This window comes from Equus caballus, chromosome 8 (assembly GCF_041296265.1).
Source record: "Equus caballus isolate H_3958 breed thoroughbred chromosome 8, TB-T2T, whole genome shotgun sequence".
Taxonomy (NCBI): domain Eukaryota; kingdom Metazoa; phylum Chordata; class Mammalia; order Perissodactyla; family Equidae; genus Equus; species Equus caballus.
The window spans coordinates 76,088,317-76,111,199 of record NC_091691.1 but is presented as its reverse complement, the minus strand read 5'-3'; the positions used below and the strand labels follow the sequence as shown (position 1 = coordinate 76,111,199).

At 47.1% G+C, this 22,883-nt stretch overlaps 1 protein-coding gene across 14 annotated transcripts in view; it reads left to right on the top strand.

The window, feature by feature from the left end:
• DYM (dymeclin) overlaps positions 1-11,025 on the top strand; it is a 359,439-nt gene extending 348,414 nt beyond the window's left edge. For 11 of the 14 annotated variants that reach the window (XM_023647788.2, XM_070221038.1, XM_023647789.2 and 8 more), the window contains one exon: positions 10,635-11,025. In XM_023647788.2, the coding sequence (XP_023503556.1) occupies positions 10,635-10,784 (150 nt within the window). In that variant the 3' untranslated portion in view covers positions 10,785-11,025. Of the gene's footprint in view, positions 1-10,374; positions 10,453-10,634 lie in introns of all 14 variants that reach the window. The other 3 variants (XM_070221046.1, XM_070221040.1, XM_070221047.1) reach the window with 1 other exon arrangement.
• Positions 11,026-22,883: the final 11,858 nt, after the last annotated feature.

Genomic DNA, 22,883 nt, shown 5'->3' with positions numbered 1-22,883 from the left:
TTTTGTCTCCTCACTAGATTTTCAGCTCATTGAGAGTAGCAACTTTGTTTTACACTTGCCTTGCCATACCTCACAGTGTTTTCCACATCATAATTGGTTGGTTAGTTGACTAAGATGGAATGAGAAGGGAGGAGGAAAAAGTGAATGTGGGAGCCATGGTGTCCTTCATACAATATGGTACATAAACGAAGGGCATGTGGGCTTCGGTTCTCTCAGGTACTGCTGTGTATTTTGAAAATTTCTTGTGTGTGTGAGGAAGATTGTCCCTGAGCTAACATCTGTGCCCATCTCCCTTTGTTTTGTATGTGGGATGCTGCCACAGCATGGCTTGATGACCAATACATAGGTCCTCACAGGGGATCCAAACCCCTGAGGCCCAGGCCGCCAAAGCAGAGCATGCGAACTTAACCACTATGCCACCAGGCCGGCCCCTATTTTGAAATTTTAAATCTTAAATTTTCAAAATTAAAAATTCTGAAAGTTTGAATCTCAACCACTTTTTTTTGAACTATAAAATAAAGTGTGTCCTCTGTTCCCAAGGTGAGGCATTTTATACAGATCTTTTGTTTAGTTCTCCTGTGATCATAACCAAGCAGGTATGAATTCTAAATTACATAACGTCTGTGATGGTCTGAATTAGAGGGAGGGACGTTATGCCATCCAATTATTTTAGGTTTATAGTTCAACATATAGTAGGGCAGTTTCCTCTTCATTATTTTCCTTTTTTGGTCCTAGTTCTCAAATCACATAACCCTCCTGTGCTAGTGTTTTTCTCGTCCCCCCTCCGTCAGTGACCTATCCAGCCACCCACTTTGCTCTGACTGCTTCTTCCTGTTCATGTTTTCCCTGAGAAAAACTAGACACACTGCTTCGATTCGCTCTTTCTGATGCATTCATTGCTTATCTCCTGTCTTGAGGTTTTCAGCAAATTGAACGTTTCACAGTTGCTAGCTATTTTACACACTAAGGTAATACGTTACAATGTGATACATATACCAAATCAAGTTTTTGAATGTTTTAATAATGTTTACTGACTTCAAGGGGATAAAAACACAACTAATTTATCAATAGCATTGTTTTTTTCATTTTTGGAAAGTGTCAGCTGCTTTGCCAGAAAGAATGAGCCTGAGTTTAAAGGAGTTTGGGGCTGAGGAAATGAGTATGTTCACTGTATTAGAAAGAGTTCTTGGGACTGGCCCCGTGGCCGAGTGGTTAAGTTCGCATGCTCCGCTGCAGGTGGCACAGTGTTTCGTTGGTTCAAATCCTGGGTGCGGACATGGCACTGCTCATCAAGCCATGCTGAGGCAGTGTCCCACATGCCACAACTAGAAGGACCCACAACGAAGAACATACAACTATGTGCCGGGGGCCTTTGGGGCTTTGGGGCGAAAAAAAAAAAGAAAATCTAAAAAAAAAAAAAAAAGGAAAAAGTTCTTGAAAAAGTGAACTTCCACACTAGTCATTTAATGCGAATTCCAGTTAACTTGGTGTACCTTGTGACTGTTCCGGGGTTTTGTGGTTTTGTTTGTACTTTTGTGCCACCCATGGTGCTCTTAGATGTGCAATGCATTGTGACCGTCTTCTGAGCCACCCTCAGTGTAGGTTTCTCAATTTTAGCTTTGTATTTCTTCATCTGTAGCTTTTTATAAGTGGCCCTTCCTAGCTTTCTGTTTTGAATTAGGTTTTCATTGATTTTGAAATCGCTTCACATGAGGCTACTGCACATTCAGTGTGACCGTTACTCAGACCGGTGCTTAGGTTCTCCGTGTCAGTGAGGTCAGAATATTTGATACATTTGTAACTCATTCTGTTACACACAGAAGGGCCTGCAGTTCAGCTTGTTCAGAACGTAGTTTAGCTGACCTGATAATATAGATGTTTCCTGATTTGTCGGTTGATGATTTCTCCCAGAGTTTACTGTCTGAGCCCACCTGAGATCTTCTGTGCCCCCCACCTGCCCATAGTCGCCAGTCTCCCTGGGAGGGAGCCCCTTGGGGCTCTTCCGTCGTGTGTCAACTCCCCACTGCTCGTAGCCCTTCTCCTAAACTGAGCCCCTGTTAGAGGCACACCAGTTATTCCTCCTCTTTCCTCTACAGCCTCGACTACAGAGCCTCGGACATAGTTGGTGCTCACCAGCATTTAGTTAGGACCTGTCGCAGGAGGACCCAGCGTTACACAGCAGTAGTATATGAGGGAAAGAATGGTAGGGACACTGGATAATCATCCCCAAATCCACCCCTGGATAAAATAATCATATGCAAAAGCTCACCTTGCTGCCTTATGGCAGGGTCTTGAAACCAGACCTCCCCACCCCCGCCCGTGCGCGTTCCACAGCGGCAGCTCTCCTCGTGCATCCTACCCGCGCCTCTGCGGCGGTGATGGCTGCCTCGCTCCCAACCATCACCCGTCACTTGTCTATTCAGAGGCTTAGTATGGCCTTTTAAAGAATTTTTTTAATGTGCTGTATAGCGATTTGATTTTAAATTGCACTGAACTTTCTGGAACCATGCCAGGGGCTTGCTAGAGTTTCGTATGCTATCTATATGATCTTTAGGTGGAAGGGGGAAAACTCCATTGAACTTTCGTGGTAAATAAAATTATTGCAGTTGAGCCCTGCATCTGTTCACTGCACTTCCTGTGGGTTTTCACCAGATCACATGACTGACAGCAGAGGCAGTCTTTAAAGCTTTTGGTCTGCTTGTTATACCCTAGTCTCAACCACCAAATCAGACCTCTGCTTTGTCTCTGGGCTGGGCGTCCGGATGTCCCACTGTGGTGGGTTGATTCACTGAAGCTGATAAAAACATTCCGGCCAAACTTGAGAGTCTAATGTTACCTCTGGCTCCAAAAATCAAAACAGCAGGATTGTTGTAAGTAGCTTTGGACTGAGCCCAAGCTCCAAGCCTGAGAGATGGGTTTTCTCTCCTGTTGAGCTGAGTCACAGGACAACTGTCTCAGAAAGAGAGGGGTGAAAGCCAGGCCTGAGGTGACCAGCAGCACCCTGCACTCTGCTCGCCTGTTCCAGGTGAATTCTCGCCATAACTATCAAACCAAAGCGCCCATCCCCCCAGAGCCCCCCCTCCACTTTTCCAGAGCTTTAGTGGTCCTCAAGCACGTCCGCCCAACAGTCACTGGCTGGAGCCCAAAGAGGGCCTGAGAAATCGAGAGAGAGATGTGGGTAGAGAGGAGCTAGATGGACGTCAGAGCTGGGAAGGCCTCGGAATGCCCAAGCGGCCTGGGCAGCCAAGGGGCGTTTGTTGGTCGGATCAGAAACGAAGACACTCTCAAGTGAGGAAGTTGGACTTCCCTCAGCCATCACAGGATGGCATTATTGTTCTCCACAGGCTTGACGAGGAACGGAAAGGAAGAGTGACTTTTTCTAGGTGGTGGTTCTGACGTTCAGACTGTGACATTTCTTGGACGGAATCCTGACAAAATGTATCCCTAGTGTCATTAGTGCTAAATAAAACCTTTTGTCTTTCTTTTCCTTAGCTCTCCGACTTCTAAGACATTAGAGGAGCATGTATTTTTAAGAATGTCTGTTTAAATCTCAAACCATGTTGTCTGTCCCTCTAGCTAGACAGACAGGTAGATTGGGGTGGGGGGGGTGGAGGGGCGTCAAATTAAATGCAGCTTGGGCACAGCTAGTAATGCAGGGGCCTTCACATTCAGTCAGGGTGACTGAATAGTGTTTTCAAAACTCCTCTATGATTTGTGCCTCTTATTCACCCTTTTAAAATGTTCCCGGTGCACTGTCTTAAAAACAAGACATTCCAAGAAAAGGAAAGCTCTTTACTTTGTGCTTTCCAGTGTTAGTTTTGTATAGTCAGGCCTAGAGAACACGCTCTTGTTTTTCTTGCTATTTATGCTTTATCCTCCTTTCTGAACCTTTGAAGTGCTAATGAAAAGTTCTAAGCAAATAACCCAAGAAATAATACCCCGCAGCTCACTTGCTCCCCTGTGGACAGAGGAGCTCGTGCTGTAGGTTCAGGGGCGTGCGTGTGTGTGTGCGCGCGCTGTCCACAGTGTTCACGTTTTGCCAGTAATAGAAGCGTGTTCGTGCTGCTCTGTCTGTACTTGCCCTTTGCTTCCCCTGTGTCGGGGGGCACCCACTCAGGAGACAGCGACTTAGGAGCCATTGTGTGAAAGGGGTCAGGCTTCACTGGCCAGCACTGGGGACACATCTGGAACCTCAACCCACTTAGCCACAAGCTCTCGGGCCACAGAGTAGCTCAACTGCAGCCTTGTTTGTCTTGGTTTTAAACAATTAGAAGTCAGCCTTTAGAGCCATCTCTTGTCAACCCACAGGACAGCTCAGGAGCCTTTAGATGTTTACTGTCTCCCGTGAGGCTGCCCCCATGTGAGGCCTGGCCAAGTAGAAACCAGCAAATGCTTGACTTCAGGGCTGTGGCTGAACCAGGCCCAGCCTATTCGACCTTTCTCCAGGCAACCCAGGAGAGCCTGGGAGGCATGGCAGAGAATACAAATGTGTAGACCTTACTGGGGTCATCTCATAAAACCACACCCAGTCAGAGATGGAAGGAGCTCAGAGGTGCTTCATTTTACGCAAGGTGAGAAAACTGAGTCCTGGAGAAGTGCTCAGCCCGTAGCTGAGCCAGGACAGAGTGGAGGCCTCCTGACTCCAGCCCAGGGGAACCAGGACTCTAGAGCTGAAACAGGGCCCTGGAGACCCATTCTGTCATTTCACGGTGAGGAAACTCAGGCACAAAGGTTAAGTGACTTAGTGGTCGGGGGACATTGAAGAAATGTTTGAAGCTCGTTGTCATTACTGGAAAGACATGGAAGCCTAGTGTCCACGTTGAAGATAGACGTTTTGAAGAGCGCACAGCCAGGTACCTGTGGCCTCTGGGGAGGCCACGGTGGAGAGGCGTGAATTTCCTTCAGCCTCTGGCTCCGCCGCTTACCAGCTCTGGCCTCTTTGGCATTTTATTTTACCTTTTGAGCCTAAGTTTTCTTATCCATCCAATAGAGTTAATAATACCTGTGTCACAAGATTATTATGCAGATTTGAAGTCAGTCACTCACTCATTTAACTCATCATTCAACAGACATCTCTTAGGATCCATAGTATGCCAGATGCTCATAAGGTCCCTGCCTTCTTGGAGCCTATGTTCTAGTAAGGGAGACGAATAGTCCACAAAGTGAACAAATAAACAAGATACACACTGACTGTTGTGAAGGACGTAAAGCAATGAGCTGAGAGATGCCGCTTCTGTTTTTATAGTGTGGTCATGGGTGAGGTGGGAAGTACCTGGCACTTGGGTGGCCTCAGTATATGTCACTTCCCCTGATCTCCCCTACTGGGTTGGCTCTGTGAGCTCCTAGAATAAGGCTTGATGTCCTCGCTCCTGGATAACCTCAGCCACTCCAGGCTCATTCAGCTCAGGGGTTAGATGCCACACTCCTGGCTCCATCTTGAATGTTGTTGAACATGCCGCATAATCACACAGGAAGGCTGTGAACACCTAGGTCATGTTCCTGATGTCAGCTACGTCTTAGAAGTGACCCTCCTGTCCTCTTTACCGTAGCCATCAGCTCACATCAGGGCCAATCCTCCCTTCCAGTTGAGTTAACAGTGCCTGTGGCACAGGATTATCATGCAGATTTGAAGTCACGCATTCATTCATTTAACTCATCATTCAACAACGACGACTCTGAGACAGAGAAAGAAGGCCGTTCTTTAGGACCTACCTTCTCTCAGTGACATAATTTCGTTCTTTAAAAATGTTTATGAAGATGAGTCTGTCACCTGTAAGCCATTTGTCAGCACTTGTTCCTGGGTTTTCATGCAGGGAGGCCCAGAGCCTCCTATGTTTCTGTTACTAAGAGTCAGGAAACAGGGTTGCCCAGTGAGGAGTGTCCATGTGGGTGGCATAAGAGAAACAGGCTTAGGACCAGGTCAGTCGTGGTATTTCTAGTCTTTAGATTTGATTACTGAAAGTTATAAAATAAGAGCATACCTCACATTTGCATACTATTTTCATGTCAGTGATAAAAGCCAACGTTGATTGAGTGCTCACTCTGTGTTAGGCTTTAGAGAGAGCTCTTTTACATGGCTCATCTCGTTTGATTGTCACAACCCTGTGGAGTAGACAGGATGGTTAAATTCAAAATCTCAGAGTAAACTTTATCTCTTAAGAGCCTGAGTCTGAGTGAAGGTACAAGACTTGTCCCAAGTCACCCAGCTAATAAGGACTGGACTTGAGCTGCTCTTAAAAGCTGGGATTGTGTGTGTCTTACTCACAGCTATATGTTTAGTACTGTCCTTCCTACACAGTAGGCCCTCAGTAGATATTTGCTGAATGAATGAATGGGCTAAAACTCAAACTATCTGCCTGCCTTTCAAGTGCTTTTTCTAGTTACTTCAAAGAGTAAGTGAGTAACTATAGGGGCCGGCCCTGTGGCCGAGTGGTTAAGTTCACGTGCTCTGCTTCCGTGGCCCAGGGTTTGCCAGTTTGGATCCTGGGCACAGACCTAGTACCGCTCATCAAGCCATGCTGTGGTGGCGTCCCACATAGAAGAACTAGAAGGACTTACAATGAGGATATACAACTATGTACTGGGGCTTTGGGAAGATAAAAAAAAATGAGTAACTATATGTAAAGTGTTGGGACGTGCCTGCCATGTAATAGGTAATCAGTTATGTTAGCTATAAATGTTGGCCATAATCTCAGAATTGATTACTGAGTTTTTGTGGAGAACTTCTATAGAAATAATCATTGGCCAACTTGAAGAAAAACTTCATAATAAAAATACATGTTTGCCACTGATAGGTGAAGTTTATGCTATTTTATTCTATTTTTTTATGTGCTATTATATGCTATATACCGAATAGTCTTACCACTCAGGCTCTCACCCCATGTTGAGACTTTGTTTATGACATTTACTCACTCCAGAGTGAGATGGATCATCATTGTGACATAAACTTGAGTCAAAGTGAAAACGAGGCATTTCCAGCTCCGTGACCAGGCGGTGGGAGGACAGTCATGGGGTGCAGGTGCTTTTCCTGGGGCCTTCTCCTGGATCTGCTGTGAGCGATCACAGGGCAGTCTTTGACTCATTGCTCTTTCTAACTGAATACGTCATCATCAGAATTCCCCCAGAACCATGAGGGCAGGTAAACTCAGTGCCAGCGCCAAACGGCTCCTGCCGGAGTGTCTTTACCTCCGTAGGAAGGAATTCTTAGGAAAGCAACGTGCTCATTTTCTTTCCCATCCCACCCTCCTTAGAGATACAGTGTCCTTTCCTCAGGCCCTCATAGGAAAACCTCCAAATATGTCACTGGGTGGAGAAAAGGTTTCACATCTTCCAGTTATTTTTATTTCTAACATCAGGAAGTGCATGCTACCAGCCACATGACCACATGGAAATGTAGCATGCTATTATTCCAGCTGAAAGAGGCAGTGTGGGGGCTCTGACCTTTTCAGACCACCACCTCTGTACCCCACGGCCTCCTCACTCCTCTCCAAGTCGGCATGAGGGGTTTTCTAAAGTTTGAGGCCGTTCTAAGAACTAGGACTTTCATCCTCATTATTAGGGGATGAATTTCTTTTCTTTTTCCAACTCAGTCCGCCATCCTTTCTTGATTGTTAACGTCGTAGTGGCTTTGGTCATTTTTCTGAACAGCAGTGTGCTGGGTTCTGTGCATTCAGTGACAGGGCACAGAACTAACCCTGAAGGTACCAGGGGAATCCAATTCAAGGACCAAGCACTAGGATGCCTATGACTCTGGTGTCACTTTTCAAACTGGCTTTCCCACCCCGTCAGACCTGGGCTTTACCCCCGGTTCCACCCCACAGGCTGTGCCACCTGGACCCAGCCACTCAGCCTCTGCAGACCCCACTTCACCTTCCATCAGTGGGGTCTGCCATGTGGACCTTGGCGGGACATTGTGGTGACTGACCACGACGCTGCTTGTGGAGCTTCCAGACAGACTTGGTGTGCAGGGAGCACTCAGTGGGTGGTAGCTACACCTGTTACTAAAATGCATATTTTTCATGGAAAAGAATATGGTCGTGTTGCTGCCTGTGAGACACCTGATTCCATGACAGAGACTTATTACCACCTTGAAGAACCCTGTCCCCCCACGCCTAAGAACCTTGTGCCAGGCGGAAGCAGCAGAGAGTATGAGAGGTGGCCCATCAAGGATGCCCAGGCCCCCAAAAGAGCACGCAGCCGCTGAGTGGTCATGGTGCATCCAGAGAATGCTGGCCCAGGGTGGGAGGCATTCAGGGGGACTTTGTGAGTGGATGACAAGGGAATAGAAAACTGGGGGACCTAATTAAGTCCCAGTCGTGTCAGTAAGTGCTGGAAGTAGTGCCACATCCCTGAGCTGATGAGACTTTGTTGGCCAGACTGACCAGAAGAGCCCAGTGGGAGAAGTTGTCCTCTAAATCACAGTCGTTACCATTGCTGTCTGCGCACGCCGAGACTTCAAGCCTACGCTGGTGATGAGAAAGAGCTGACTGGAAACACCGATAGTCTGAAAAGTCTTAGGATTTCGTTAAACCAGAGTAGTTTTGCAAAGGCTTCTGGAGTATGGGCTACAGAGAGGATGAGGGAGCATCTAGGGTCGTTGGAGGTGGGGGAGGTTCGAGAATCCATTTGTGTCAATTCTGCATTGCCATGATGCCCTGGGAGCCATGGAGTGGAGTGGTTTTCATTAAAGACGTGAGGGATGGGGATTGTACTGTCTGTATTATGTTGTAACATCCGTGACCACAGTACCCTCCTTTTCAGGAATCCCTAGACACTTGTTTCAAGATTTAACTCAAAACTCATCTTGCCACAAAGCATTTCCTGCTTAACTCGGCCCCTCTCTCATCATTCTGGAACTCTGAGGATCCAGCACTTAGGTGTTTGGTCTTAATCGTTGTAAATGTTGTTTTAAAATTTCCATCACTCTGTGTGTGTGTGTGTAGGTCCCCTACCTACCCGCCTCTTTCCTTTTAATATCTTCTGAATCTACCTAACTAGTGTCATCCGCCTTGGTTCGGGCCATTTGCCCTCACCTGGACCAGACCCTGCCCCCGCTGCTGCCAGGTGCCCTCTAGTTCTCTGCGCTGTGATCGGAGTAGACCCCGCACAGAGCCTCTCTCTTCAGGTGGCCTCTCAGACCCTTCACTTGCTTTCCGGACCTTAGCGTGGAGGCCGAGTCTCCATGCGGCTCCTCTGCCTCCCCATCCTCCCGCCCCTGGGCCCGGCTCTCCAGGGCCTGCTCTTCCTCCGGCCCCTCTCTGCCCCCAGCAGTCACCTCGTGGCCTTCCCTCCGCGCTGCTCCCTCAGGAGGGACACACGTCCTTCCTCACCTGGCTGCCCCTCCACCACCCTCCAGCCTCTCGAGCCTCTTGTCCTTCCCTCTCTTACTACCCACTCTGTTATCATTGTTTTGATGTTGCTGCTGTGTATTCGTCTCTCTCCTCAAGAAGGCAGCTCTGTGAGGACAGGAGTGTGTGTGGCTGCTGCACCCTGTGTCCTGGGCCCTGGCATGCACAGTGACTGCTGGCGCAGAGTAGCAGACGCTCAGCCAATAGAATGAGTGAATGAATGACTCACGTAAGACAGTATACGTGAGGCACTGACCGTTGTACCGGGGATACAGTTGGTCCTCAGTGTGTGATTGCTGGTGTCACTGGTTCATTCAGTCATCGGATTGTCAAGTGCCCGGCCACTGTGGGGACACAGCAGCAAACAGAACAGATAAAGACTGCTCTGCTCGTCGCCGTGCCTGCTGTGTGCGCGTCTCCCCTCCTCTGTCAGCCCACTTCCTCAGCCCGCCCCACCCTCCTCTCAGGACGCTGTGGCCCCTTCTCCTGTCCCCCCGGGACACAGGTCACTGAACGGCAGCCAGTCTCCCCCGAGTCACCTTGGCAAGGGAAGAGGCCAGGGCTGTCAGCAAACTCCAGCGCCTCCTCAGCCTGCTGGAGGAGGTGAGTCAGGAGGAAAACTGGAAGAGAAGCCCACATCCTGGTGATGGTGCTACCGAGGACCTGGGGCCACGTGCCTTCCCACTTCCAGAGACCACGAGCGTAGGCTCAGCGCCTGGGGGTGTTTGTCCAGCTAGGCCGAAGCCCTTCCTGAGCCTCCGTGAGGACTCACTGCGGGCCCCTGCACAGCTGAAGCCATCACCACCGGCCGGAGGCGGAGGCCATGCAGCGCAGGTCAAAACTCAGGAATGGTGAGGGGAAGCCCTCGTCTCCACGGTGACTCCACCCTGGTGAGAAGGCGGAGTCCCTCGAGAAGAAGCAGCCCTCAGCACTGCGCAGAAGACCGCCTTCTCTGGAACCCCGTCTGCCACCCACGAGGGGCCGTTTCCCAGTGTGATGCTTCCCGTCCCACCCCTCCCCCATCCAGGTCCCTGCCGCTCTCAGCCAGCCGTCAGGAAAGTGACATTAGCTGACCGGGACGCGTGGGTGATTGACCTTCCTACAGGTAATTGACATTCTCTCAGGAGTCCTTTGGACACTGGGTCTTGTAAAGCCCCAGAGCTGTCAGCCCCTATACCAGTTAGGGGAGGTGGGCTCCCCACATGCCACACCGCCACTTAGGAACTGCTGCTGCTTTTGATTTGCCTGAAACTGTGAGATTATAAAATCATCTTGTTTTCATTGCAGAAATTTCCAGAATTGAAATTCAAATATGTGGAAGAGGAGCAGCCCGAGGAGTTTTTTATCCCCTATGTCTGGTCTCTGGTCTACAACTCAGCAGTGGGCCTCTACTGGAACCCACAGGACATCCAGCTGTTCACCATGGATGCCGACTGAAGGCGGGCGCCGTCTCCCACCCTGACCCCTCCAGCCGAGCAGCCCTTCTAGTTATTTTCTTTCTGGCGAACAGAACCAGACCGACTGCCTGGTGCATCTTCTATTAAAGAGCATCACACAGGCGTGTTTCCCTTGCACACTCGGATTTGGAGAATTGGTGCCAGTTGGCAGTAGATCACTCAGCTTAGATTGTAGTGCAAAAAAAGTTGGGGGGGGCAATAATAAATGTAAAATCCTACCATTCCACCTGCAATTTTATTTCTAAACCAAAATTCTAGAGCTCTTCCAGGAACCCCTTGCCTTAGGCATATGACACTTCACCATACATCCTGGGATTTTGGGGGTTTTTTTTGCATGTTCAAGAATTTTTGTGTTGGTCTATTGTGTGTGTGTTTCTTTCAGCATTAAGAAATATCACTCTGCAAAGATGACAAGACAGGAATAGTAAGGAAATGAAGTCGTGTGTGTGCGGTTGCCTTTCAGAGGCCCACGTTTAATAACAGTCTGCCTGGGCAGTTAGATCGAAGCCGCTGGATGCTCTGTGTCTTTCCCTCAAAGACAGAGATGGCTCCTCCTCATGAAGCCAGGTTAGCTTTCCTGTGGGCTTGGCCTCTGAGCTGTAGCTGAGTTAAGTTGGAGTCTAGCACAAATTAAGTTCATCTACTCTGTATTAATCATTGGGAAAAGAAAAGCTTCATTTTGAAAGCAGTCTTTTTTCTTCAACCAGACTAGGAGGAGGAAAAGGAGACCAATTTGGTTAATACGGTGTTCCACATGAGGTGAAAACCGTGTTCTGCTCTTCGTCTCTGACTTTGTTTATTTGTGCCTATGCGATCCTCGTGTTTCGTCCCTGAGCTGGAAGAAGGAGCTTCGGGGCTGCCCCGAGCAGAGCGGGCCCTGAGGCAGAGTGAGACGGTCCTTTTGAGTCACACTTTGTGTCCCCGGCCACCCCTTCACAGTCTACATGAGGAGCCTGGTTTCGTTCTCAAAGATGGAAAAAGTGTTTGCTTTTTTGCGTAGAAAGCACATAATCGCAGATGACACCCAGCACACTGTGTTCAGCCTGCTGTGGTCTAAGCTGTATCAGGAACCAGCTTCTCTCCTGTCCCTGTGTCACTGGCCTGGAGCCCAAGTCATTTTGGTCCATTACTGTCTTCTCAGGGTGTGGGAGGAGCCATCTTCAGTCACACCAGGCTCTGGAACAGGTTAGAAACAGTGCCATCGCATCAGCCCATGTCTGTGTGACTGCCCCCCCCCGTGAAAAGCCTGGGCTGCTCCATCCTTCAGAGTAGGCCAGCCAGGCGGTCTCATTATCCTGGCGGGAACAGGGGCTGAAACCGAAGCTCCCCGAGGCTGACTGACTGGTGAAGGGCCATCGCCGAGGGGTGGACCCGGGAGGCAATGGCAGCCTGCCCTCTGCCTCCTCAGGCCTCTTACCTGTCTGCACGGATGGCTGGGCTCTCCTGTGGTTCACTTAAGGTCACGGTGGACAGGGCCTCAGACCAGCCGCTGAGGCGCATTAACGGCTTCTGCTTAGTCTAGCTTGTGGGGAGAGGCCGTTTGAAGGTGAGGGGAGCGATCCTGACAGTCAAGAGGGGGAAATGATTTGGTTATCATTTCAGGTAGCCATTATTTTTATTTCCTATGGGGGGAAATGATAATACAGCTTTAACTGGTTTCCGTAGCCTTTTGAGTTACTTCCTTGCCTTCAAACCAAAACACAAAATTTTGAAAGGGTTACGTGGAGCAACCGAGCCTCTGGTAGGACCGTGGAACCGTCCTCAGAGGCTGAGGCCTGGGCAGTGCTGTGAGACAAGCACTGGGCTGCAGGACTGTCCTTGTGACTTGGTCACAGAAGGTAAACTACCAAGGAAGCCTTGGTTGAAGGAATCCCACCGTCTCTTCCCCAGGCCACTCCCAAAGCCCCTTTCTCCAGCAGTGCCCTCTCCCTCCCCTCTATTTGAATTCACCGCACAGTAGAAGTGCTCACTGGCCTGAACGCTCAGCTGGGGCCGCGGCCTCAGAGGCCACCTGTGAATCCACGCACCCAGACCGCTGCCTCACTGCCTTGCCTCTGCAAGTCCACCAGGAGTCTCTTCCTTATTTTTGCGAAAGATTTATTACACAACAATAAATTTAAATGATAAACTTGAGTTAAGCTTGCGTTAATTTGCTGAGAGTTTTTCTTTGTTTTCCACAAAGTAAGAATGTGTAGAGTGAGACAATACAGGACCATCATGTGTTTGGATGGAAATTCACATCTGATTTTACCCAAGATACGAAGCCATTATTGCAGTGTGTCATCTCATCAACAAGGGGTTCTCCCACAACGTTTATTTTTAAAAGAATGGGCCCCTTTCGATAGCACCTTCCCTCTCAGGAGTTCAAGGCACTGTGTGAAAAGGCTTTAAATTCTGACTCTGGTCCCACACTCGCCCATTGCGGCTGGTGTCGCAGGATCCGTGAACTGCCTTGCAGTGTTGTCATCACAGGCCGGCCACCATTCAGCGGTGCCGAGGGACGTGGGGGTATGGAGCAGCTCAAGGACAGAGACGGAGAAAGGAAAGGAAAGAAGGTCCCTGAAGGTGAGGCACAGAGAGTACACTGCACACACAGTCCTCACCTTTGGAAGGAAATCGCAGGAGCTGGAAAAGCGGAAGTTGTGGAGAGGAAGGCGCATAGGAGCGGCATCAGTCAGCACACTCAGCAGCTCCCTCAAGCTTGTTGAGATATGCCCCAGAGAAACATTTAGTGGGTCCTGAATTTCGTATTCTTTGGGCAACATGCTGTCCTTAGGTTCTGGGGAGCCAGGGGTTTGCGTTAGGCATTAAAGCTCTCCCCATAACTGAGTCACTCTGTGCTCCTTTCCAGAGCCGTAAATTAGAGTGGTGGTACCTGCTGATACTTTGTAGGCTGGAGTTTGCAAGGTCAACCCTTTGGGTCCTAGGCACCATGCCTGCAGTTTAGTAGCTGCCGCTTGATAGTAGGACCTGACCCTTAGGCTTTCTGATGCCAGATTCGGGGCTATTCTGGTGTCCTGCATCACCTCCAGGGGTCAGGGAGGTCAGGGTTTCCATTCTCTGATGAAGAGCCAAGCTTCCTATGAATGCAAAAAGCGAGGCCTGGAGTATAGCACACGATCCATAGCAAATAATGTATTTTTATTTTTTAAGAACTCAAGGGATAAAATTTAATCTTGTTAGGGTATATCCATCTGGAGTCCCCCCCCTCAGAGCAAGAGAGATTCATCAGGAGCCCCCCCACCACTTTGGTCAGGTCACGTATGGCAGCTTCTCCTCTCCTGACTTCACAAGGCTTATCAAAAGAACCAGCTGCTCAGACATGGCCTCTGCAATTAGCAAAAGCTACCCCCCCCCCCCAGGAAAAGCAGCCCCATATGACTAACCAGGCTCTCTCTCACCATCCTCTTAGCTCTGGGATGACGTCAAACGAAACTTGAAAATATTTTGACTTAGGGGCTGGCCCTGTGGCCTAGTGGTTAAGTTCGCACGCTCCACTTTGACGGCCCAGGGTTTCACCAGTTCGGATCCTGGGCGTGGTCACAACACTGCTCATCAGGCCATGCTGAGGTGGCATCCCACATAGCACAACTAGAAGGACCCACAACTAAAAATACACAACTATGTACTGGGGGCTTTGGGGAGAAAAAAGGAAAAATAAAATCTTTAGGGGGGGGGGGGGAAAAAACGTTTTGACCAGATTTCCAAGTTGTCCTTAGCTGGAGAGTTGGGCTGGATTACCTGGTCCCCCATTACTCTCAGTAGACTACACTTCAGGGGTACTGTCGCCCAGCTTCTGAATCAGCAGTCTCTGAGTGTGCATTGAGGTAAAATCGGGTTGGTAGTGCCCCCAGGTGCCTAGCGCATTCTCTCTGGAGGAAGTGAACTGTCATGAACTGACTATACCCCCTCAAAATTCGTATATTGAGCCCTACCCCCCAGTGTGATGGTATAAGGAGGTGCGGCTTTGGGGAGGTAATTAGGTTTAATGAGGTTGTGATGGTGGAGCCCCCATGATGGGATTAGTGCCTTTATGAGAAGACATGTGAAGGAGCGCTGTCTTTCTCTCCACTGTGTGAAGACATAGCAAGAATTGTGTGCAAGCCAGGAAGAGAGCCGTGCCAGGAGCCGAATCACCCATCACCTTGATCTTGGACTCTCCAGCCTCCAGAACCGTGAGAAACAAACGTCTGCTGTTTAAGCCGCCTGGTCTGTGGTGTTTTGTTACAGCAGCCCAAGCTGACTGAGACAGGAGTGTAACCCAAGGCCTCGAGTTATTTCTACAGCGTTATAATCGGAAGTACGCAGGTATATGAGATGACCAGATAATATGAATTATGTGAGTTAACACCATCAGAGGGAAAAAAAGAAATGCCCACAGTGTCCAGATACAGCAGTCACAGAATTTGAAACAGCTATGCTTTCTGTGTTCAAAACCACGTGTTGCCAACAATTTCAGAGAATTAGAATCTATAAAAAGGGACCAAATGGAAATTCTAGAACTGAAAAATAACAAGATTTAAGAATAATTCGGTGGATGGATTTAAGAGCAAATTAGTCACAACTGAGAAGAGAATGAGTAAAATGAAAAATTCGGGGAAAAAAACACCAAATCAAAAAGGTAGAGAATAGAGAGTGAGAGACATGAAGGATACAGTGAGGATGTCTGGCCTAAGTGTAGTTGGAATCTCAAAGGAGTAAAAGAATGGGATATTGAGGCCAGCCCAGCGATATAGTGGTTAAGTTCACACACTCTGCTTTGGCGCCCCAGTGTTCACGGGTTCAGATCCTGGGCGCAGACCTACACACCACTCGTCAAGGCATGCTGTGGAGGCATCCCACATAGAAAACAGGAAGATGGGCACAGGTGTTAGCTTAGGAGCAATCTTCCCCAAGCAAAAAGAGGAGGCTTGGCAACAGATGTTAGCTCAGGGTCCATCTTCCTCACACACAAAAAAGAATGGAATATTTACGTATGTAAATACTGGCTGAGATCTTTTCCAAAACTCATGAAAGGTGTCAAGGCATAAATTCAAGAAGCCTCAAGAAATCTCAAGTGGGATAAATAAAACAGACAGTCCACACCCAGACACGCCATGGTTAAAATAGAACCAAAGAAAAGGAAATATTGCAAAGCTGCTGATGGTGGTGGGATAGAGAAGGGATTACCATCAAAGGAGCAACGGTTAAACTGAGAGCTGACTTTTCAGCAGAAACAGTGAAAGACAATGAAATAGTGCCTTTAAAGTGCTGAAAGAAAGTGACTGCCAACCTAGAAACTTCTAATTGGGGAAAATATCCTGCAAGAATGAAAAAGAAAGAAAGACATTTTTAGACATACAACTGAAAGAATTCATTAGCACACATACCCTAAGGGACCATTAAAAGAGTGATCAAAAGGCAGAATATGATGCTAAATGTAAGGACGTAGCTCCAGGAAGGATTGAAGAGCAATGAAAATGGAAAAGGCGCAGGTCAGCATAGATACTACATGAAACAATACATAAAATAATAACTACATAAAACTATATAAAACAATAATTGCGTCACGGAGTTTTAAATACATATCAAAATGTTTGAAAGTACAGGTGTATAAGTAGGGAGAGCTTACATGGAGTTTGTGTTCTGAGTCCCTTGTATCATCCAAGAAGAGGGTTAAAAAGTCCCATCTAATAATAGGCTTCCGGGGCCAGCCCAGTGGCGCAGCAGTTAAGTTCTCACATTCTGCTTTGGTGGCCCAGGGTTCACTGGTTTGGATCCCAGGTGTGGGCATGGCACCACTTGGTATGCCATGCTGGGGCAGGCATCCCACATATAAAGTAGAGGAAGATGGTCACGGATATTAGCTCAGGGCCAGTCTTCCTCAGCAAAAAGAGGAGGATTGGCAGCAGTTAGCTCAGGGCTAATCTTCCTCAAATAATAATAATAGACTTCGGTAAGTCAAGGAGGCATGTTGTATGTGTGTAACTTTCAAGCTAATGAGGGTGGATGGAATAATCAATTCAGTGGACAGGTTTAGGAGCTGCAAAAGAGAATAAGAGAAGAAAAACAGAATAGTTGGGACAAATAGCAGGTTGTAAGAACTAGGTGGTAAATCCATGATTACATTAAATGTAAATGGGCTAACACTCCAATGGTGACAAAGATTGTCAGGTTGTTTGCAAGAGACACTTTTAAAACATATGAATTTAGAAATTTTGAAAGAAAAGGATGGAGAAATCTATACCCAGCAAACAGTAATCATAGGAAACCAGTATAGATATATTAATATTAAAGTAGCTTTAAGGCAAGAAAAGTATTATTAGAAGTAAAAAGGGTCAATTCAGTTACCAAAAGGAAGTAATAATTCTACATTTTTATGCACTTGATAAAATCTCAAAATATGTAAATGTTGATAGAACTAGAAAATTTAGGCAAATGTGCATTTATAGATTTTAAGGCACTTGTTTCAGTAATTGATAGAAGAAAAAAGCTTACAAAAATCAAGTTACAGAAAATTGAAGCAATGCAATTAGCAAACTTGGCCAAATGGATACACGTAGAACACTACACTCAACGGCATCCTTTTCAAACACAAATAGCACATGTGCCAAAATTTGACTGTATGCTGAGCTGTAAAACAAGTCTCAACACACTTCAAAAGAACTCAAATGAAATATATTCTCTGACCACAATGCAATTAAGGTGGAAATCGATTACAAAAAGATAATTTGATGACCCTCATACAGTTGGAAGTTAAATAGATTTCTAAACCTATCTGTCAAAAAAGAGATCATAAAGAAAATTTGAAATATTTTGAACTAAATAATGAAAATACCACATATCAAAACTTATGGAGAAAAAAGCTTGTGGGTTGCACATAAAACTATGCTAATAAATTTATATCTTTTTTTAATCTTTTTTTTTTTTTTTGAGGAAGATTAGCCCTGAGCTAACATCTGCTGCCAATCCTCCTCTTTTTGCTGAGGAAGACTGGCCCTGAGCTAACATCCGTGACCATCTTCCTCCACTTTATATGTGGGATGCCTGCCACAGTATGGCTTGCCAAGTGGTGCCATGTCCACACCCGGGATCCAAACCGGCAAACCCCAGGCCGCCGAAGTGGAACATGCACACTTAACCACTGCGCCACCAGGCCAGTCCCTAAATTTATACCTTTAAATGCACGTGTTAGAAAAGAAGAGGGCCAGCCCCAGTGGTCTAGTGGTTAAGTTTGACACATTCTGGTTCAGTGGCCCAGATTCAGTTCCTGGGCACAGACCAACACCACCCATCTGTCAGTGGCCATGCCGTGGCAGCAGCTCACATACAAAAAGAGGAAGATTGGCAACAGATGTTAGCTCAGGACAAATCTTCCTCAGCAAAAAAAAGAAGAAGACTGAAAATCAATTAAACAAACACCTCAACATTTAAAAGACAGCAAATGAAAACCAAAAGCAAAAGCCAAAATATAGAACACAAATATAAAATAAAGGGAATCAAGAAAGAAAAAATTGGCTCTTTAAAACGACTAAGAGGATTGATAACCCTGTAAAAAGACCGGTCAGGAAGTAACGAGAAAGGGTGGAAGGGAGAAAGGAGGGACAGAGGAATAGCCAGTATCAGAAGTGAAAATGGGTGACTTACTTCAGATCAGACGTTAAAAATATTTGAGGACATTATGAATACTAATTTTAAATCTAGATGGCATGATCTTGATGATAATGGTGGTTACCTATGTCAAAACTAATCAAACTGTACACTTATGTGCAATTTTTGTATGTCAATTATGCCTCAAAGATGTTTTTAAACTTTGGATAAAATGAACAAATTTTTTTCTTTTTGAGGAAGACTGGCCCTGAGCTAACATCTGCTGCCAATCCTCCTCTTTTTGCTGAGGAAGACTGGCCCTGCGCTAACATCCATGCCCATCTTCCTCAACTTTATACGTGGGATGCCTACCACAGCAGGGCTTGACAAGTGGTGCATAGGTCCACACCCCGGATCCGAACTGGTGAACCCCACACCGCCAAAGCAGAGCATGCAAACTTAACCGCTGCACCACCGGCCCAGCCCCTGAACAAATTTCCTTAAAAAAAAAAAAAAGCTTTCCAATACTGACATCAGAAGATCTTGAAAATTGGAGTCATCCTATATCTATTGCCTAGAGTGAATTCATTATTTTAAATCTCCTCACAAGGAACTCTACAGGTTCAGATGGCTTCAGCAGTGAATTCAACCGAACATCTAAGAGAGAGAAAATTCCCTGTCTTACACACTCTTCCAAAGATTAGAAAACCTCAGTTCATTTTATGAGACCAGCATAACCTTAGCTATCAAAAATCTGAGAAGAACAGTATGTTAAAATTGCAGGCCAATCTCTCATCGCTGTAGATGCCAGCGGTCTAAATAAAATGTTAGTGAATAGAAGCCAGCAATATATATAAAGCAATGTGTAAAAGTACATCGTGATTCAATTGGTTTATTATTCAAAAAGCAGTCATTCACATTAACAATAAAGAAGGAAAAGTAAATGATCTCAATAGATGCAAAAAATTTTTATCAAATTCAGCATTCAGGGGCCGGCCCCATGGCCGAGTGATTAAGTTTGTGCACTCCGCTTCAGGCGGCCCAGTGTTTCGTCAGTTCGAATCCTGGGCGCGGGCGGACATGGCACTGCTCATCAAACCACGCTGAGGCGGTGTCCCACATGCCACAACTAGAAGGACCCAGAACGAAGAATATACAACTATGTACTGGGGGGCTTCGGGGGAAAAAAAAAATCCAGCATTCATTAGGTGATATACATGTTTAGAAAACTAGAAAAATAAATAAATTATCTTAATTTGATAAAGATTATCTACAAAAAACCTACATCAGGGGGCCGGCCCCGTGGCCAAGTGGTTAAGTTCGTGCACTCCAATTTGGCAGCCCAGGGTTTCAGCAGTTCAGATCCTGGGTGCAGACATGGCACCACTTGTCAGCCCACGCTGAGGCCGTGTCCCACATGCCACAACTAGAAGGACCCACAACTAAAATATACAACTATGGGGGCCGGCCCCATGGCCGAGTGGTTAAGTTCGAGCGCTCTGCTTTGGCGGCCCAGGGTTTCACCAGTTCGAATCCTGGGCGCAGACATGGCACTGCTCATCAGGCTATGCTGAGGCAGCGTCCCACATGCCACAACTAGAAGGACCCACAACGAAGAATATACAGCTATGTATTGGGGGGCTTTGGGGAGAAAAAGGAAAAAAATTAAATCTTTAAAAAAAATTAAAATAAAATAAAATATACAACTATGTACTGGGGGAATTTGGGGAAGAAAAGCAGAACAAAAAAAAGCCTACAGCAAACACATCATACTTAAAATATCAAAAACTTCCCTCCTCCAGCTGTTCTATTTCTGGGTATTTATCCAAAGAACATGAGAATACTAACTGGAAAAGATCCATGCACCCCTATGTTCATTGCAACATTATTCACGGTAGCCAAGACTTGGAAGCAACCTAGCTGCCCATCAAGGGACGAATGGATAAAGAAGATGTGGTATATATACACAGTGGAATACTACTCAGCCATAAAAAAGGATGAAAGCTGGCCATTTGTGACGACATGGATGGACCTTGAGGGTATTATGTTAAGCGAAATAAGTCAGAGAAAGACAGTTACCATATGACTTCACTCACATGTGGAAGATAAACACATAGATAAGGGGAACAGAATAGTGGTCACCAGAGGGGAAGGGGGTGGGGGAGGGTGAAAGGGGTAAAGGGGCGCACATGTATGGTGACAGAGGGAAACTAGACTTTTGGTGATGAACACGATGCAGTCTATACAGAAGCCGAAATATAACGATGTGTGCCTGGGGGAAAAAACCACTTCCCTCCTAAGATTGGGAGCAAGAAAAAGATGTCCGTTATCACTTCTATTCAGAATGGTATCAAATAATGATATGCATGGGAGAGAGAAGTATACTGATGTCTGCAGCTACTTTGAAATGCATCACAAAAAGAAAAAAAGGGTGGATAGATGTGTGATAAGCCAAGTATAGTAAACTTGGTGAAATCTTGAGTGGTAGACTCTGGATGGAGGGTATGCAGGTGTCCACTGTAAAGCTCTTTCAACTTCACTGTACGTTGAGGAAAAATAGTACCTGGGGTCTTAGCCCTGTGCAACGATGTTTGAAAAAAAAAAGATTGGACTGGGTGGGAAGAAAATAAACTGACGTTATCTGCAGACGTCATGATTAAGTATGTAGATAATCTAAAAGAATCTACCCATAAGCTAGTAGAATTAGCAAGGTTTCTGGATACCAGGTCATATAGAAAAATCACTTGTACTTCTATATGCCAGCAACAAACAATGAAAAAGCAAAATTTTAAAACATACCATTTTTTACAATAGCATTAAAAAAAAAACACCAGAGATCAATCTAAAAAAAATATATATGGGTGAAATTAAAAACCTAAATAAGTGGAGGGTGTTAGATTCATGGATTGGAAGACAGCTGCAGTGACAATGTGGGTGGGGAGGGTTCCACCTCGTGGTCTCTCCCTTTCCCTGTCCAACATCCAGGCACAGTCTTGTTCCCCTGCAAAGAGCACCCTCCTCAAGGAAGATGAGGCCAAAGCCCCCTCCCCTTACTGCACCCAGCCCGGCATCTGGTTGTGGCGTGGCTTCCTAAGCACGGGAGGAAACCGTTTGGCGTAAGGTTTCCCACTGCATGACCAGGGACACCACCTTTTCGCCCCCACTGGATGGATTCCCACCGTCTACCACCCGCCACCTCCTCTGGGTCAATGGCACATTTTAGGTGATGTCATCTGCAGCAGTCAGGTAATCTACATGAGCTAATTTAGGCAGAAAAGGATTTATTTCTTGGTATTAGGTACCTACCAATTTTCGGGGTGGGCTGGGGAGCTAAGCTGGGTGCTACACAGTCAGGAGAACTACCCACTTGCTCCCCAGGACTGAGACACAGCTGGGCTGCTGTCCCCCGACCCCACCCCACCCCCAGCACTCAGCATGCATCCACACAGCTGGACACCAGTCACTAAACTCTGCCCACAGCTGCCCCAGAGGAACCAAGTGCCACTACCTTACCCTAATGCCCATGCACCTGCCACCCCACCTACCCCCACCAATGCTCCCTCCCACCCTCCAGGCCTCGGCCAGGTGCATGCAGAAACCCAGCTGCAGGGGAGCCAAGGGAGGGAAGCCTGTAGCTTTCCAGCCTCTGTGTCAGGACAGCCCACTGCGCAGGGCGGGAGTGCGCTGCATGAGCCAGACTGTAGCATCTGTCACTTTACCTCATGCTGTTGTTGGCGTCTTAAGTGAGATAATACCTAAACAGAATGTAAATTCTCTGAGGACCAGGATTTATGTCTGATTTCTGCATGTCTGCGTCCCACACAGACAACAGTGCCTGACCTCAAGAAATATTTGTTGCATAAGGCCAGCATTTAGCATAACTTCTGGAATGTGGGAAGCTCTCAATAAATTGTACCTAGTATTATTTCATTTGATAGGAAGTCCCAGAGAGGCCTAATGGAGCAGCCCAACACCAGCTTAAGGACCCAGACTCTGCCCATCTGTAGCTTTGATCCCCCTGGCTGGTTCCCCTCGTAGTCACAAGGGGGCTGCCACAGTTCCTGATATTGCATCAAGGCATTGGAAGGCAGGGGTGGACAGGTAACCAACGGTGTCACCTATGATCAGAGGCAGAGGGGAGGGCCAGATGGGAAGGTTTTCATGAGAAACCCATCCAGAGCTCCCCTGAGTCCCAGCTCTTGGACACTACAGTTGGATGAGGCTGCTTGGGAGCCAAGGGACAGCTCTGAGCACAAGGGCCGAGTCTACCTGCGAAAGGCCAGGAGGTGTAAGGGGTGGCGGATGCACCCACAGCATCCACAGCCACTTCTCGGCCCTCCCCAGCCCCATCCTCTTAAAGGCTCCCACACCGGGGCTGGTGGGACGAATCTCCCAGATTCCACTTAATAGGAAACAGGGTTTGGTGGGGAATAATTTATGACACCCCGAGCCCTTCAGCTGGAAACATCTGTCCTCACCATCGCACAGCTCCCCAAACCAGCCCAGCCTG